Source organism: Tetranychus urticae, chromosome 3, assembly GCF_039701765.1.
Source record: "Tetranychus urticae isolate SD_2017Ah chromosome 3, NJAU_TeUrti_SD_1.0, whole genome shotgun sequence".
NCBI lineage: Eukaryota > Metazoa > Arthropoda > Arachnida > Trombidiformes > Tetranychidae > Tetranychus > Tetranychus urticae.
In genome coordinates this window covers 1,195,242-1,209,170 of record NC_142960.1, presented here as the reverse complement: position 1 = coordinate 1,209,170, position 13,929 = coordinate 1,195,242, and the positions used below count along the sequence as shown (strand labels likewise).

General features: G+C 32.3%; 6 protein-coding genes and 1 non-coding gene across 7 annotated transcripts; 3 read left to right on the top strand and 4 right to left on the bottom strand.

Annotated features, from left to right (window-relative positions):
- Window positions 1–253: 253 nt before the first annotated feature.
- On the top strand, window positions 254–1,172 carry IscU (Iron-sulfur cluster assembly enzyme). The gene is made up of 2 exons (XM_089269420.1): window positions 254–396; window positions 511–1,172. Exon 2 carries the CDS (start codon window positions 530–532, stop codon window positions 968–970), a length of 441 nt encoding a protein of 146 aa, XP_089125546.1. The 5' UTR covers window positions 254–396; window positions 511–529; the 3' UTR covers window positions 971–1,172.
- Window positions 1,173–1,388: 216 nt separating this feature from the next.
- On the top strand, window positions 1,389–3,088 carry LOC107365915 (two pore potassium channel protein sup-9-like). Its single transcript, XM_015933489.3, has 2 exons — window positions 1,389–1,867; window positions 1,946–3,088. Exons 1-2 carry the CDS (start codon window positions 1,528–1,530, stop codon window positions 2,947–2,949), a joined length of 1,344 nt encoding a protein of 447 aa, XP_015788975.1. The 5' UTR covers window positions 1,389–1,527; the 3' UTR covers window positions 2,950–3,088.
- A 139-nt stretch (window positions 3,089–3,227) lies between these two features.
- Window positions 3,228–4,382, bottom strand: EMC8-9 (ER membrane protein complex subunit 8/9). The gene is made up of 4 exons (XM_015933490.3): window positions 4,010–4,382; window positions 3,796–3,942; window positions 3,627–3,736; window positions 3,228–3,535 (listed from the first exon to the last, which is right to left on the bottom strand). The coding sequence occupies exons 1-4, from the start codon at window positions 4,211–4,213 to the stop codon at window positions 3,370–3,372; spliced, it is 627 nt and encodes a 208-aa protein (XP_015788976.1). The 5' UTR covers window positions 4,214–4,382; the 3' UTR covers window positions 3,228–3,369.
- A 417-nt stretch (window positions 4,383–4,799) lies between these two features.
- LOC107365918 (SUZ RNA-binding domain-containing) lies at window positions 4,800–5,418 on the bottom strand. The gene is made up of 2 exons (XM_015933492.3): window positions 5,200–5,418; window positions 4,800–5,091 (listed from the first exon to the last, which is right to left on the bottom strand). Exons 1-2 carry the CDS (start codon window positions 5,340–5,342, stop codon window positions 4,998–5,000), a joined length of 237 nt encoding a protein of 78 aa, XP_015788978.1. The 5' UTR covers window positions 5,343–5,418; the 3' UTR covers window positions 4,800–4,997.
- Window positions 5,419–5,971: 553 nt separating this feature from the next.
- On the bottom strand, window positions 5,972–6,044 carry TRNAK-UUU (transfer RNA lysine (anticodon UUU)). The gene has a single exon. It is a non-coding gene; the product is annotated as a tRNA-Lys (tRNA).
- Window positions 6,045–8,034: 1,990 nt separating this feature from the next.
- Window positions 8,035–8,674, top strand: LOC107365917 (protein FMC1 homolog). Its single transcript, XM_015933491.3, has 2 exons — window positions 8,035–8,209; window positions 8,289–8,674. Exons 1-2 carry the CDS (start codon window positions 8,138–8,140, stop codon window positions 8,532–8,534), a joined length of 318 nt encoding a protein of 105 aa, XP_015788977.1. The 5' UTR covers window positions 8,035–8,137; the 3' UTR covers window positions 8,535–8,674.
- Window positions 8,675–9,209: 535 nt separating this feature from the next.
- On the bottom strand, window positions 9,210–11,889 carry not (ubiquitin carboxyl-terminal hydrolase nonstop). Its single transcript, XM_015933487.3, has 9 exons — window positions 11,445–11,889; window positions 11,119–11,337; window positions 10,854–11,026; window positions 10,616–10,763; window positions 10,440–10,542; window positions 10,103–10,379; window positions 9,861–10,024; window positions 9,641–9,790; window positions 9,210–9,581 (listed from the first exon to the last, which is right to left on the bottom strand). Exons 1-9 carry the CDS (start codon window positions 11,818–11,820, stop codon window positions 9,539–9,541), a joined length of 1,653 nt encoding a protein of 550 aa, XP_015788973.1. The 5' UTR covers window positions 11,821–11,889; the 3' UTR covers window positions 9,210–9,538.
- Window positions 11,890–13,929: the final 2,040 nt, after the last annotated feature.

Genomic DNA, 13,929 nt, shown 5'->3' with positions numbered 1-13,929 from the left:
ACTTTCAGCCCGCTCATCATCCAGTATTCAAAAGTTACGGTTTTAAGTTCAGTTACAGATCATTATGTTCGGTTCGTATTCAGATTACATGACATTAACACATCAGAATTTAAAAAATAATCAAAACAATTTAAAATTAACAGACAAAAATGACAAAAAAAAACTCGGAAATAAATAATTCTGACACGAGGTGGCGTAATAGCTAGGTACAATATAAATATCAATCCCTGTTAAAGATAGTATCAAAATTGTAAAACATAAACAACTGACTTATTATATTTGTGATTTTTAATAATTGATTTGAATCTACATTACTTGATTGATAAATCTAGTGTAAACTTATTTGATTAAAGAATTGTTTTTGAAGCATCTGATCTCTGTATCAAAGATATTATCGTAAGTATCTTGATTTGTTAACATTTTAAGCTATCATTTTGTTTTCTTTAAGTCGTAATATTAGATCGCAGTTTAATTTCAAAGAAAATATAATTATCTCTTTTGTGTCAATAGATTTCGATTACACCTTAAGATGTTTGGTAATCTCAACCGTCTTGCTTCTCGGAGTGTCCAATATGTCGGAAAGCGTAACTATGATCAAAAGGTAATTGATCATTATGAAAATCCTTCGAACGTAGGCTCATTCAAGAAAGATGAAATGAAGGTTGGAACTGGATTAGTCGGAGCTCCTGCTTGTGGTGATGTTCTCAAGCTTCAGATTAAGGTTGATGATGGAGGAAAAATTGTTGATGCTTGCTTCAAGACCTTTGGCTGTGCTTCAGCAATTGCTTCATCTTCTTTGGCCACCGAAATGATCAAAGGAAAATCTTTAGATGAAGCTGCGGCTATCAAAAACACTATGATCGCGAATGAGCTTAAACTCCCTCCCGTCAAGCTTCATTGCTCTATGCTCGCTGAGGACGCCATCAAAGCAGCAATTGCTGATTACAAGACAAAGCATGAAAATGCCTGAAGCTCAAGACGTTCAAATTTGAGAATGACCTTTGCAAAATAATAACATTTTTTCTAGTTTTATCAGCTGTTAGAATGTGATTTGGAATTGTTTGGAACAATATCCAGCTATTAGTAACGTTAAATATATTTTGTTGAAACATCTCATTTGTAATTAATACTTTATGAACGCAATAAATTAAATTGGTAATTCCAATTACAAATCATCATCATCACACTTGATTAACGGATTATCAATGTTTTTTATTAATAGTTCATTTGTCAAGCATATTAGATTAATAAATTTCGTTTGGAAACACAATCGAAAGAAGCATTAGCTGAATCTAATTTAATGTAATCAGAGGCGAGAATTCATTTAAGAAAAATCGTGTTCAGTTTTCAATGAAGATTCTTCATAGTGGCTTGTGTCATCTGTTGGTGAAGTTTAACAATAAAAAGCTAAATCCTCGAATTGGTGAAGGTCTTGACGAAAAACTTCCAAATGTGATTCATTTAGTTTATAAACAATCGGACTTGAATAAGTTTTCATGACTTTTAAATGTTTTATTTGTATTCCTTATGGCCTCTGGTAATCGATCTAACAGAACACGATTACAGGCATGTTGCTATTATTGTCGTTTGGTGATTACTTTCCTATTTTCCCATGTTGGTTTGTGCACTTTGGTAATGGGCTATGCTTTTTTGGGTGCTGCTGTATTTCAATGGTTGGAATCGGACAATGCAAGGCAAGCGAGAAAATTTGTTAGACCTGTTAAAGATCGATTGATTGAAAGACTATGGAACATCACGGAAGGACCAAACATGCTTCGAGATGATTTGTGGAAGCAACAGGCAACTATACTTCTAAATGATTTTTCCAAGGAAATGATTACTCTGGTACAACAGAAAGGATATGATGGTAAGTAGGTTGTATAGATTAAAGTACATGTTAAGCAATTTTATTCATTTTTCTTTCTTGATTTATGTTTACTTTCAGGAATGAGTGAAGAAACCGAATCAACTCAATGGGATTTCATGGGAGCTTTGCTATATTCCATTATTGTTATGACCACGATTGGCTATGGCGATATTGCTCCAAAAACTGTTGAAGGTAAAATGGTTACTATACTCTACGCCATTATTGGGATCCCGTTGATGTTGGTTTTCATGTCTAATATTGGTGATCTTTTAGCAAGCTCTTTTAAATTTTTTTACTGGAAAATATGTTGTCGATACTGTTTTCAACAATCTCGAACAAAAGATCATCGCCGTAACCGTAAAGATAAACGTAAAGATCGAAAATATCCACGAATGCCTCCAATTAATGAACGATCTTCTCATGAAATGTATGGTCAAATGAGTGGCAGTCCATTTCTATCTGAGATAACATACCAACAAGCGCCTGAAGTTACTGGTGTACCAGTGATACCCAATAGATATGTTTTAGCCTCTGAACAGTTTGAACGCTTAAAAGAAATAAGTGAAGCTCAAAGAACAGCTTCAAAGACACCAGAAAATATAGTATCACAGCCAACTGTTACTCCAAGTGATCTTTATGCATTTCATCGAAGTCAATTTGGTACACCGGTTTATCCTATGGGTGTTATAGCTGAATCAAGAGATTCATCCGAGTCTGATTCTTCTTCTGAAGATGAAATTGAAAGCAATATACCGGTATTAGTTTGCCTCATAATCGTTGGTTCTTACATTTGTGGTGGTGCCTTGTTATTTAAAGAATTTGAAACTTGGGAATTCGGTGAATCTGCTTATTTTTGTTTCATCACATTGACCACCATCGGATTCGGTGATATGGTGCCTGCCAGGCAACAATCGAACGTCGATCAACAACAGATTATTAATCTTATATACTCAGCTCTATATCTTCTCTTCGGAATGGCTTTAATGGCAATGTCATTTAATGTTATCAAAGAATCTGTGACAGAAACAGTTCGAGGTATTGGCAAAAAAATAGGACTAGTGAAGGGTTCTCGAAGTTGTTAAGACCTTACAAAAGTGCATTACTGAAAAAAATTGTCAACTATACTCTAAATGTATTATACATTGTATTTTATGACGGGTTGATACTCTTAGTTTGATGAAAAAAGCCATAACCTAATTAAATACATGAATTGAAATTTGATTCGAGAATGGTATTCAAAGACGAATATGATTTATAAGGTGAAGCATTTGAAAAGAACTAGGATTTCATAAAGGATTGACAGTACAATTTAAACACGTAGTAATCAATGACCAAGTTATATACTAGTCCAAGGAAAAAATCATGAGCCAGCAAGTTTATTTTATTATAAATAGAAAAAATTATCTATTCGTATAAGATAGTTGATAATCGTAAAGCTTACAAGATCTTGAATTATTTTAGCGTCCGTAAGTAAAATTATAACGGCGTCGAAAAGCAATCGATCAAGCTTCTAGGGATTTTATTTCTTGATTGATAGCGTTATTTCTCCAATCACATGTGATATCATCTAAATGATTATCGAAATCATTTAATTTCAAATGGACTTGTTTTTTCACCACTAGATCACGAATAACATCCAGTGCAGCTTCTGGTTTTTCTATTGAACCACTGTAGATAAAACAATGAAAATATTAAAATGATAAATATAAAGAATATTATTGAGATCTCGAAAATTAACCCATGGTCTTGAGTTGCTTACTTTGATTTGTGTTTCCATTTACCCTCGATGAATTGATAAACGTGTAAAGTTTCATTAATTTCATTAGGATCATCAAAGTCTTTTGAAAAATTAATACCAAAGCTGTTAACCTGAAATTTCACACAATTTATATTAGCTATTTCAGATATAAACAACCTGTCATACTCACCATTAAAACGATAGCATCATTGTTATTTTCCCAAATTTTTTCACCAATTTTTGAAGCAAAAAAGTCCGGTGTGGAATCGTAATAATCTTTGTTAGCTTGATAATAGCCGGCAATGATTAAATTGTTTTCTTTACAATAACTAGCAACCTGGAGAAATAAAGGAAAGAATTAGGAAATATTGAAAAACGAAAAGCTTTAAATACAAAAGACTAACCTGGAGTAAGGCAATCTCCATGCATGGTGTCAATCCATGAGCCATGTGAAATAAAGGAATGCAATCAACAACATAATAAAAACTAGATTTATCCTTGGAAGTCCTTTTTTCGGCTAAAAGAACACCATTAATTGTATAATATGGATATTTCAATGAATGCATCATTATTTTGGAGAAACACCGAATTGAAATTTGACACTCCATTTTCAAGATTAATTGATTAATAATTGCATAAAAAAAGTAAATAGAAGAGGGTGTTTAATTTAAGAATAATGGTTACTAGATTCAACCACTTATAAATTTAAAGTGAAATTTAATTGACTAATTCACTTGACAAATAAAAGTAAAAAATGATGTTTATTAAAATGAAACCAGAAAAAAACAAGTTCAACTTGTCAAGCCTGCTTACAAGCAACATCTCATAGGATATTTTTAAACGCGCTTCTTTCAATTTTCCCAAAAAGCTATGTTGTTCGTGATATCGGTGGGGATATTTAAAATTAAAGATCCATCTAAGTTTAAAGAGATAATTAATGGCTCGATCTTTGCTTCGTCTTGATTGTAACATTTTGTACTAATAATCAGAGTGAATAAAATATAATAATAGAAATAAAAAGTACATATAAAAGGTCTCAAGCGTCAGTAAAGCTAGTAAAATAGTAAATAGTCTAACTTTGGCTAAATGTCGAGATTATTACAATCAACAAGAATTGAGAGAAAGAAAATTTGGTATAAAAATTTAAATAAAAAAATTTGGTTCCATGGAATGAGATCAATAATATTGAACGGGTTTAACTGACAAAACACTTTTAATGAATTTGTGCTTGATTAAACGATTAAATGACCAAATGAGTTCAATCTAATCAAATCAATTATGATAAATTTTAATTCAGTTTGTCAATCAATTACACAGCTTAAAATCCAAATGAATATCGTTCTTTCTCTCCAGATCTCCTCCAACTGAATTATTTGTGAAATGTTTACTTATTCACTGATCTTTGTAATCAGGTACAGCACTGCCTAAAATACGTAAACGTACTTTAGCATATTCAGCTTCTCTTTCCTGATAGCTTTTAGTGTTTCTGTTGTTGGAGGAGGAAAAGGTAAATGATATAGATTAGCATGAGTCAAATTGTGGGAAAATGAGAAACACAAGGGAAGAAATATATTATGATAAAATGAGTACCAACCCAATAGATTTACAATGAGATTTACTCTCTCCATCTTGGTTATTCTTTGACCCAGCTGCTGTAGGTTCTTTTGGTCTTTGAAGTATCCTGACTTGGGGCACATATTGTGTTCGGGTATTATCTTCCAAAGTTATTTGAGGCATTTCGTGATTTCTATAAACGATCAAAAACACAAGGAAGATTTATAAGAAAAAAAATGACAGAGAGTCAAAGAAGAAAGAGAAAAATAGTGTTGTGATTATTATGCTAGCATTAGCTTTATCAATATTGAAATATCGATATCGAAGTAGTTGATACTTTAGTACAATTTTTGGCTCCATCTACCAGACCCAAAAGCTTAAACTAAATTAAAAACAAGCGGATATCGTCATAATAATTAACCAAATATAGTTGAGATTGAATGTGAAGCGAAATCAAAGCGTCTATTTAAACGTATTTTAGTTACAGTTGAAATTTTACAACGGTGCTTTTCTCAGCCGAACAAAAATTATCCAAAAATGCTAGCGCTAAATCGTTCTGATAAATAAAAAACTTCGAATGAGAAAATTAAATTGTCAGAATTGATCAAGAGTTAATCAATTATAGACTAGACAAGGCACTCTGTCGATAGAGCACGTTGAAAAGGCAATTAACAACATGTTGTCATCGAGAAAAAAATCTTAGATAAATTCCTTCAATTGAAGTAGCAGACTTGAAAAAGGTGGCAGTATGAGTAATTATGAAGATAAGCTTAAGTTGATAAAATAATTGCTCATACAAAAAAAAATTTAATCGCCCGAGCAGGGGCTCGAACCCTGGGCCGTTAGGTTAAAAGCCTAACGCTCTACCGACTGAGCTACTCGGGCGGATGTGTGAAAATAATTAAAAGTGAATTTTGAAATCAAAACCTTTATTAGCATATTAACGTATGCGGAATAAAAATAAGAAAATTTTCAAGATTTAATTGAGAGAGAAATAATGAGGCGAATACAACGAAATTTTCAATCTAAGTCAAACTTAGTGGGCTCTAATTGATTAACTCATTTAATCCCAGCCTATCGGCTTTAATTACTCTTGATTTACAGTCACCATTGAGAAACTGCACCATTGTGAAACTGCACTTAATTTTTTCAATGGTCCCTATTAAGGAGGAGTTTGATCTCGTTTTGCATTTCGTCGATTTTTGATTCGATTTCTCTAATTATCAATTGACTTAATTCAATTTTCTTTCGTGAAATTTTAATCCAAAAACTCTCAAAATCAGATTAAAACAAAATTTAAGGTTAAATTTGATCTATTAAGGAAGATTGAAAATCATGAATTGCGCTGCCCGACGAATAGTGTAAATAAGCTATTCCTAGAGAGGTGCAGTTTCTCAATGGTGACTGTAATTGAATTAGCTAAATTAGCAAAATAACTTTCATCGAAAGTTTTGGGTTTATTTCTAATCCTATTGATTAGCTCTTTTTTGCTTTTCGGCAACCAACCATCTGCAAAAATTTCAATTTCAAATTCGCCCAAAAATCTTCAATTGGCCTTAATTGTAGACAATTTGGTGGATTATCAGCCTTCCGAACATAGGGAATCGCAGAGCGCTCTAGTGTTTCCAATGATTTTTTAGCATAGTGACAACTCGCTAAATCAGGCCAAAATAGCACTTTATCAGTTTGATAGTTTGACTTTTTTATCCATGGAATCAGTCGAACTTGCAAGCATTCCTTTATATATAAATCCGCATTGAGTGCTCCTTTCGTTATATGGAAATAAGGTTCACAATAACTTCTTGGTCCGATAGCGATCCAAATTATGAGTTTCGATGAAAACATCGAGCATTCATAAATAATAATTGATCAGGCACATTTCCAGGTTCTGAAAAGCAAATCGATTAGCTCCATAAAAATTTAATCCTTCGAGGTCAAAATAGCTCTCATCATCCATAATTATTGCGTTGATGATTTTGTCAGCTTATTACGGCTTAATCCCGATCCTGGTTTGCGTTGAACTTCACCTAGCATTAATTTGGCATATTGGCGATATGCAGTTAATGCTGGTATTCCTGCCAATACAAAAATTTCAACTATACCAACCATGATAAGATGCATGATTCCTGAAAATTTCAACCTTTATCTCTTTAAGTTCCTGAAAAAATCTTTATCTTATCTGTTCAAGAATTTCGCTGCATAGGTTACTAACAACAACAAAGTCAATTAAAACGTTGCATCAGGAATCGAGGATCTACCGAGTAAAATCCTGAAAATTACCATCAAAACACATATCCGAAACTGACAACATCAAAAAAGTTTCTCGAAAAAAGACGAACAGTGCAAGTCATTTGGAAAAGATACAAAAACAATATAAATCGAGAAGAAAACAAATACATTCGAGACCACTACTCACCAATCAGCCAACCCAAGAGGGCAATTAAGGCAATTACTGACCACAAACATAAGTTTTTTCATCTAATGTGCATACACCGAAAATTCGTAAAATATTTTTAAATTTTGTTTTTATCAAAAAACTTTAGCTTAATGCATAGAGAAATGCCTGGGTTCGCCACAAAAATGCCAATAACTTTCGTTAATCAAAAAACGGGACCTACTATTTTTCACTTTTTATGTACCTCTGATGGGCTATCTGAAAATGTATATTTCATTAGAAAACTCGAGTGACAGTTCGAAGCGAACCCTTTTCAGACAAATCGCAGTATTAATGCAATTGCACGACTTGATTTGGACATTTCGCGAAAATGGATTCCATTGAATTTTACTTGGTTTTGTTCAGAGATAAGTGTGCTAAATAGATTACAAATAAACATCTAGCATTGCCAGGGAAACAAAACATCTGTTAAATGCATTAAAAACATTAAAAGGAAAAACATTGTCTATTAAGATTTATTTATCGGCTTATTAACTGATTTTTACCTTTAAATCTGCGCTCGTAGTTGAAATCTGTATCAATCATGTCGGTTGCTAATAGCCCTTTGACCGTGATCAGGCGAATCTCTCATTATTTGCGAAAGCTCAATCCTTCGGTATGTATTACTCTTTCTTATTTGATTCACATCTGATTATTCATTTTAATTGGTCTTCTAAATTATGATGTAACTTTAGGAAAATATAACTACAAATGCTGCTGTTCAAAGTATTTTAGCGGAGACGCGTAAACACGATGTGACTGATGAGCGAACATGTCGAGCCAAGGAAGAAATGGTTTTCATGGGCGAAACTTATGCAATTTACTTAGAAAGCGTTGCTAACTATCGTGAATTGGCAGAAATTTACAATAAAGGAGAAGCTACCGTTGAAGAAGCTGCTGCAAAAGTTGGCCTCAGACTACCTGAAAAGGTTAATCCATAATGTAACTCAGACATGGTAAAATGTAAAAAATTTAATTTTAGTTGATCTCCCTAAATAGTTCGAGCATTCAGCTATTCTTTTCTGTCAAGCTGTTCAAAACTATTAAAATTATTAATATTAAAATGTTAATATAATGTTCAAATTTTATCAATTATTGTATTGGTTGCAACAATTTGAAAAATAGGACCTTTTCAACGACATGCAATTTAAGTATCGATATGTTGTTATTTGATCACAGAATATATGAATTTCATATATTATTGTTCAGTAACTGGTGAAGTTAGTAACATATTTCATGTAAAAGAAAGCTTTATATTCATTAACTGCTTGTCACTTTTTACTTTCAATTGAAATTGATTAACTTATTGCGTTACAACCATCGTCTTTCAACATCAATTAGCTCTATCTTTTATCGCAACATCACAAAATACTAATTCAGATGCTTAAAAAGAAGCGCGGCTAAAAATATCCTAAACGATGTTGCAGTTTTGACAAGCTGTCTTGTTTTTTTCTGATTCATTTTAATAAACATCGTTTTTATTTTAAATGAACCAAGTGAGTTTCCATCACTTTAGTGGTTAGATTTAATAACCACCATTCTTAAATTAAAAGTCGTCTTTACCTTTTTCATGTAAAAACAATTGATCTTGAAAATGGATTGTCAAATTTCAATTCGGTGTTTCTCCAAAATAATGATTCATTCATTGAAATACCCATATTATACAGTTAATGGTGTTCTTTCTACTCGAGAAAAGAACGAATCTAGTGTTTTCCGTTACATTGTCGATTGTATTTTGTTAGCAATGGCATGTATATGGAGATTCTTGTACTTCAATCCAATCATTTGTCTTTAAAGTAACAATTTTGTCTGATTGCCTGATCGATTCATCCAATTCTGGATGGGGGTGGTTATCGGAAAGAGAATGATTTAATCATTGCTGGGCTATTATCAAGCCAATGAAGATTATCATGACCATCACAATTTGAATAAATTAAAGTTAGTCTCATTCGTATTCTAGAAATTCTTTGTGATAGAAGAGTAAATACCTGAATGGAAAAAAAGACAATTAGATAAAATTGTTATGTTGAATTATATAAAACATTACCCTTCACTATCAAGGACGTCTTGAACACTGGCTCGTGTTATAATGTGATCATCACATTTAAACCATTGGTCTTTATGTTGACGAACATAGGCAGTGTAATGGCCAGTCTCAATAGTTCCACTGTGATTAACCACAGCGAAAAGGCAATACCTAATAGGTTGCGATGAAAGAAACGAAAAACGTGAAACTGTTTTCTTTTGATGAGGTTTTAAAATCATACTTGTTTTCATTAAGTTGTGAGCCATTTGCATATGAAGGAGAAGGTGGATCAATTGTAGGTTTACAACCTCGTCGTGAAGCCATGAAAGGACTCATATCAAGATACTGAGGAAACGATATAAAAGTTGAGATCTTCTTGTGGAATCGATTCGAATGTTCAAAACGCTGACATAGAGAAATGAGAAAAATAATGGTAATACAAAGTGGCAAAAACTTTTACTTATTGATGGCTTAAAATGTTACCTTTAGATGGAAACTTGCGACTATAGGCAATTTTTTCATGGATAATTGTTTAGTTGATTCTTGGTTGATTTGGCACGTACTGCATTTTATTTTTGCTGAGCTTCCTAAGTGTTCAGGACGGGTAAACCGTTCAAGGCAGTCAAGCAAGGATTTGGGTTCAGATTCGTCACAGTAAGTTTGAGTAGTTGATGAAGCAGCAAGTTGCTGTCTCATGTGTAAACTAGGTCCTAAGTCCAATGATATGTCCCAAAAAGGGTCGATAGTTGTTGAAACTCCTCTGACAATGAAATTAAGAATAGTAAATAACCTAAATCTTTCGGGAATGTTATCAACTCACTTGCAGTATTGACAAACAACATCGGATTGTAAATTACCCGTGAATATCTGATCTATAATACATGTACAATGATGAGGATTACTATTTGACGGTCCGTTTGAGCCTATAGATATCAGAAGTAGATATAAAAATTAAATTAATACATAATAGTAAAGTGAATAGTTTTAATTAGCTACCTTTACAGTGACGATGGAGAACATCTAGAGTGGCAATGAAAAACTCATGCGCATCCTGCTGTTCGTAACCCGCCAGATGACGAGCATGAGTCCATACAAGATGTAATAATTTAAAAGGAATGTGAGGAGTACTTTTTCCTGAGTAAAACTGAAAATTTGAAGACAAGCACAACCGTTATTGATAAGAGATTAATTCAATAAAGCGAAAAAAAGCTAATAACAACAAGAAGACAATTACTTCTTGAAAAAGTCTTGACATTTCACAGACCAAACACATGGATGGATCATCTCGAAATTGGCAAATATGTTTGTCTGAAAGAAAATAATCTCTAAGTAACGGTGTGTGAGTGAGAGCTTGGACAATACAATTCATGAAACAGGTATTTCCTAGATTTATCAAACCACGTAAACCTATTGACCAAAAAAAGTGGGAAACTATGAATTAGAAGCAAATCAAAAGTGTGAAAATGAAAAAAAAGAAATTGAATTTGTTTTCATGTAACCTATGTAAGAATTATCCGAAATTCGTCTTCGTTGAGAGTTTTGTTTCAATATTTCAAGCTCATGTAAAGTCGGCTCCCATGTGTAATACTGTGCAAAGGCAGTTCCCATAAGTTTGTTTGCTTTCCATTTTTTTCTTTTTCCAATTCTTTCTAATTCACTATCATAAACATAATCACGGCAAGGATAACAGTAAACATATCCCCAAGTAATGTCAATTGCTGAAAGAAAGATTCTGAATCAGTAAAATGATTTTTATAATGGTGTGATTAGTGGACAATAAGAGATGATAACTTGTCAAAATAACAGTTTTTATTTAATTACTTACCTAAATTATGCTTGGTTGTTTTGGCATGCTCATGGATGTGTTTGTGTTGATAACAACCAAAATAGATGCACTCTAAACAAGCGTGTAACCGTGTAGGATATTTTTGAGGGCCACAATTAAAACAAATCATGGCTTGAGATTTACGTTTCTTGGCTTCCACAGAAATGGCAACCACAAAATTGGAAAAAATGAGGGTAAAATTTTTTAATCCATGTTTAGTCGCTTTAAAAGCTTCCACGTGAGAACAACCTGCAGATCCATACTTTAAATCTTCTCTGTCATCACAGATTGCTTTAAATCCTTTGTCTTCCAAATCATCTTGACGTTCATCTGTTGATTTATTGTCCGAGTTTCCAGTTAAATAAGATTTAATCATATTAACTTTTCTAAAACAGTTTGACAAAAGAACAATTTATCCTCAGCTGTTCATTCACAGGGAGAGAAAGAGACAGAGAGTGAGTGAGTAAAAGAAAGGTAAAAAAACAAAGTAAATCTTTATTGAATCTATTTGGCAACAAGAAGCATTACACAGCCTGTATACAGGTGAGCTTAGGGCGCCACACAGCCATGATCAACAAAAGAACTGGCGGTTTATTCAGTTGGATATAAAGGGGGAAGTTCAATTAAAAGATTAAATAATTAAAACAATTAACTTCATATCTTAAGTCTCCATCTAGTGGAACATTATGTATCTGGAGTTTAATTTTCCTTCATTTACAATCTTAAAATTTACCAACCAAATCTACCTTATTAAATTGTTCAATTCATTGTGTTAAATTTTACGGGATTTTTTCCAAAACCTAGTAACTCAATACTTCAACTCAACTTTCACCCTTTCTCTACTCATTTACAAGCTACTCAATTAAAAATACAACAGTAAACCTAAACTGAGCTTGTTTAAATCTGAAAATGTCCATCAAATTTCCTAGATATCTTGATAGATATCGCTGTGACTCTGCACCATTTCATTTGTTTTTTGTGCAAAAAGTGATCTTTCATGAGTCTTGATCCTTTCAGTGATCTTCACATGAGTTGATTCTTAAAGTGATTTACAAACTCAGGCCAGCAATCAAATAAAGTGGAAGATTGAAATTGTAAATTATTCAATTTGCGGAGACTCACGGTTAAAATGTAACAGTAGCCTGAACTGAAGCATCTAAAGCTCAGTAAATTGTGATAACATGTAACTTTGATAATTTTTAAAATTTTTATCAATATAATTAATAGAGAGTTATCATGTGATGAAAAGGATGAATAATTGCCATCTTTATAACTCCATTAAAGACATAACCCAAAAATTTAGTACAATGAAGTTGCATTAATGGAAACCAGAAAAGCATTGCTTTTGTTTATTAAGATTAATGATTATAATTATTGTTTTACAGTTCAACCAAATTGGTGATTGAATGGTTTGATGCAAGATAAATGTTGAATTAATCAGACAAGTCAAAACAAAGCAAGTTGACCATAAATCACCATTGACAAGACATTTCTAAGTCAACATTGGACTGCAAAGACAATTGAAATAGCTTATCCTTAATTGTTTAACCATTAACATCTATAGTCTCATCAGATGGACAATAATGAAGAAATAATTTGATTTCATTTTTGATACTCAATTGCAATCTGTTTTGCCCATTAAATGGACAAATAAGTTTCACTCAATTTCAATATCAATCTGAGGTAAACCGTGAAAAGGTTGAACACTGTTCAATCGGTTTAAATGAAGTTTTCATTGTAACTCAATGGTTATTAATATACATCTTGCTCGAAATATCATCTTTTTTTAGCCTAACCCATTAAACTATTAATAAATAGGGTTAAATGTAAAACCTAACCAGATATAAAGTTAAGATATAAACCTTGGCATTTGATTGTGAGAGTTTTTACTTTATAAATCATCTGATTAAAATAATTTCCATCTTCATATTCATCAATGTAAATGAATATAATGGTAATGCTAATGAAATACACTTTTCCAAGATGTAATGTTGATTCAATTTTGTAATGGTTTATTATTCAAAGGCAATGTAAGGAAAGCAACAATTGTAAACCTTTCCGTGATCAAGTATATTAAATGATAATCCTCAATGGTTTAACCCAGACTAACAGTAAACAGTTAGACCTCATCATTTCAATGTATTATTAGAGGCTACAATATGATCGATTGACAATCAATCAATCATTAAAAATGCAAACAGATTAGATTCTGGTGTTTTCCTCTTTTTTGCTGAGCCCAGAAAAAACAAGAGTAAAAAATCGATGTTAACCTGGAAACAATTAAATATCATATTTACATATTTACTTCCAGGAATTGTCAACACTTTGACATTTCTCATTATCAATCATTGATGAAAATTCATCTCTCTTCATCATCATAATCAACTAATGATTGTTGCTCAAAGAAATTAATATTATTTAAAATCTTTAGGTTTAAAATTGGGTTAGAGTCTAAGGTTCACAGCAACCAGAAAATACTGTATCT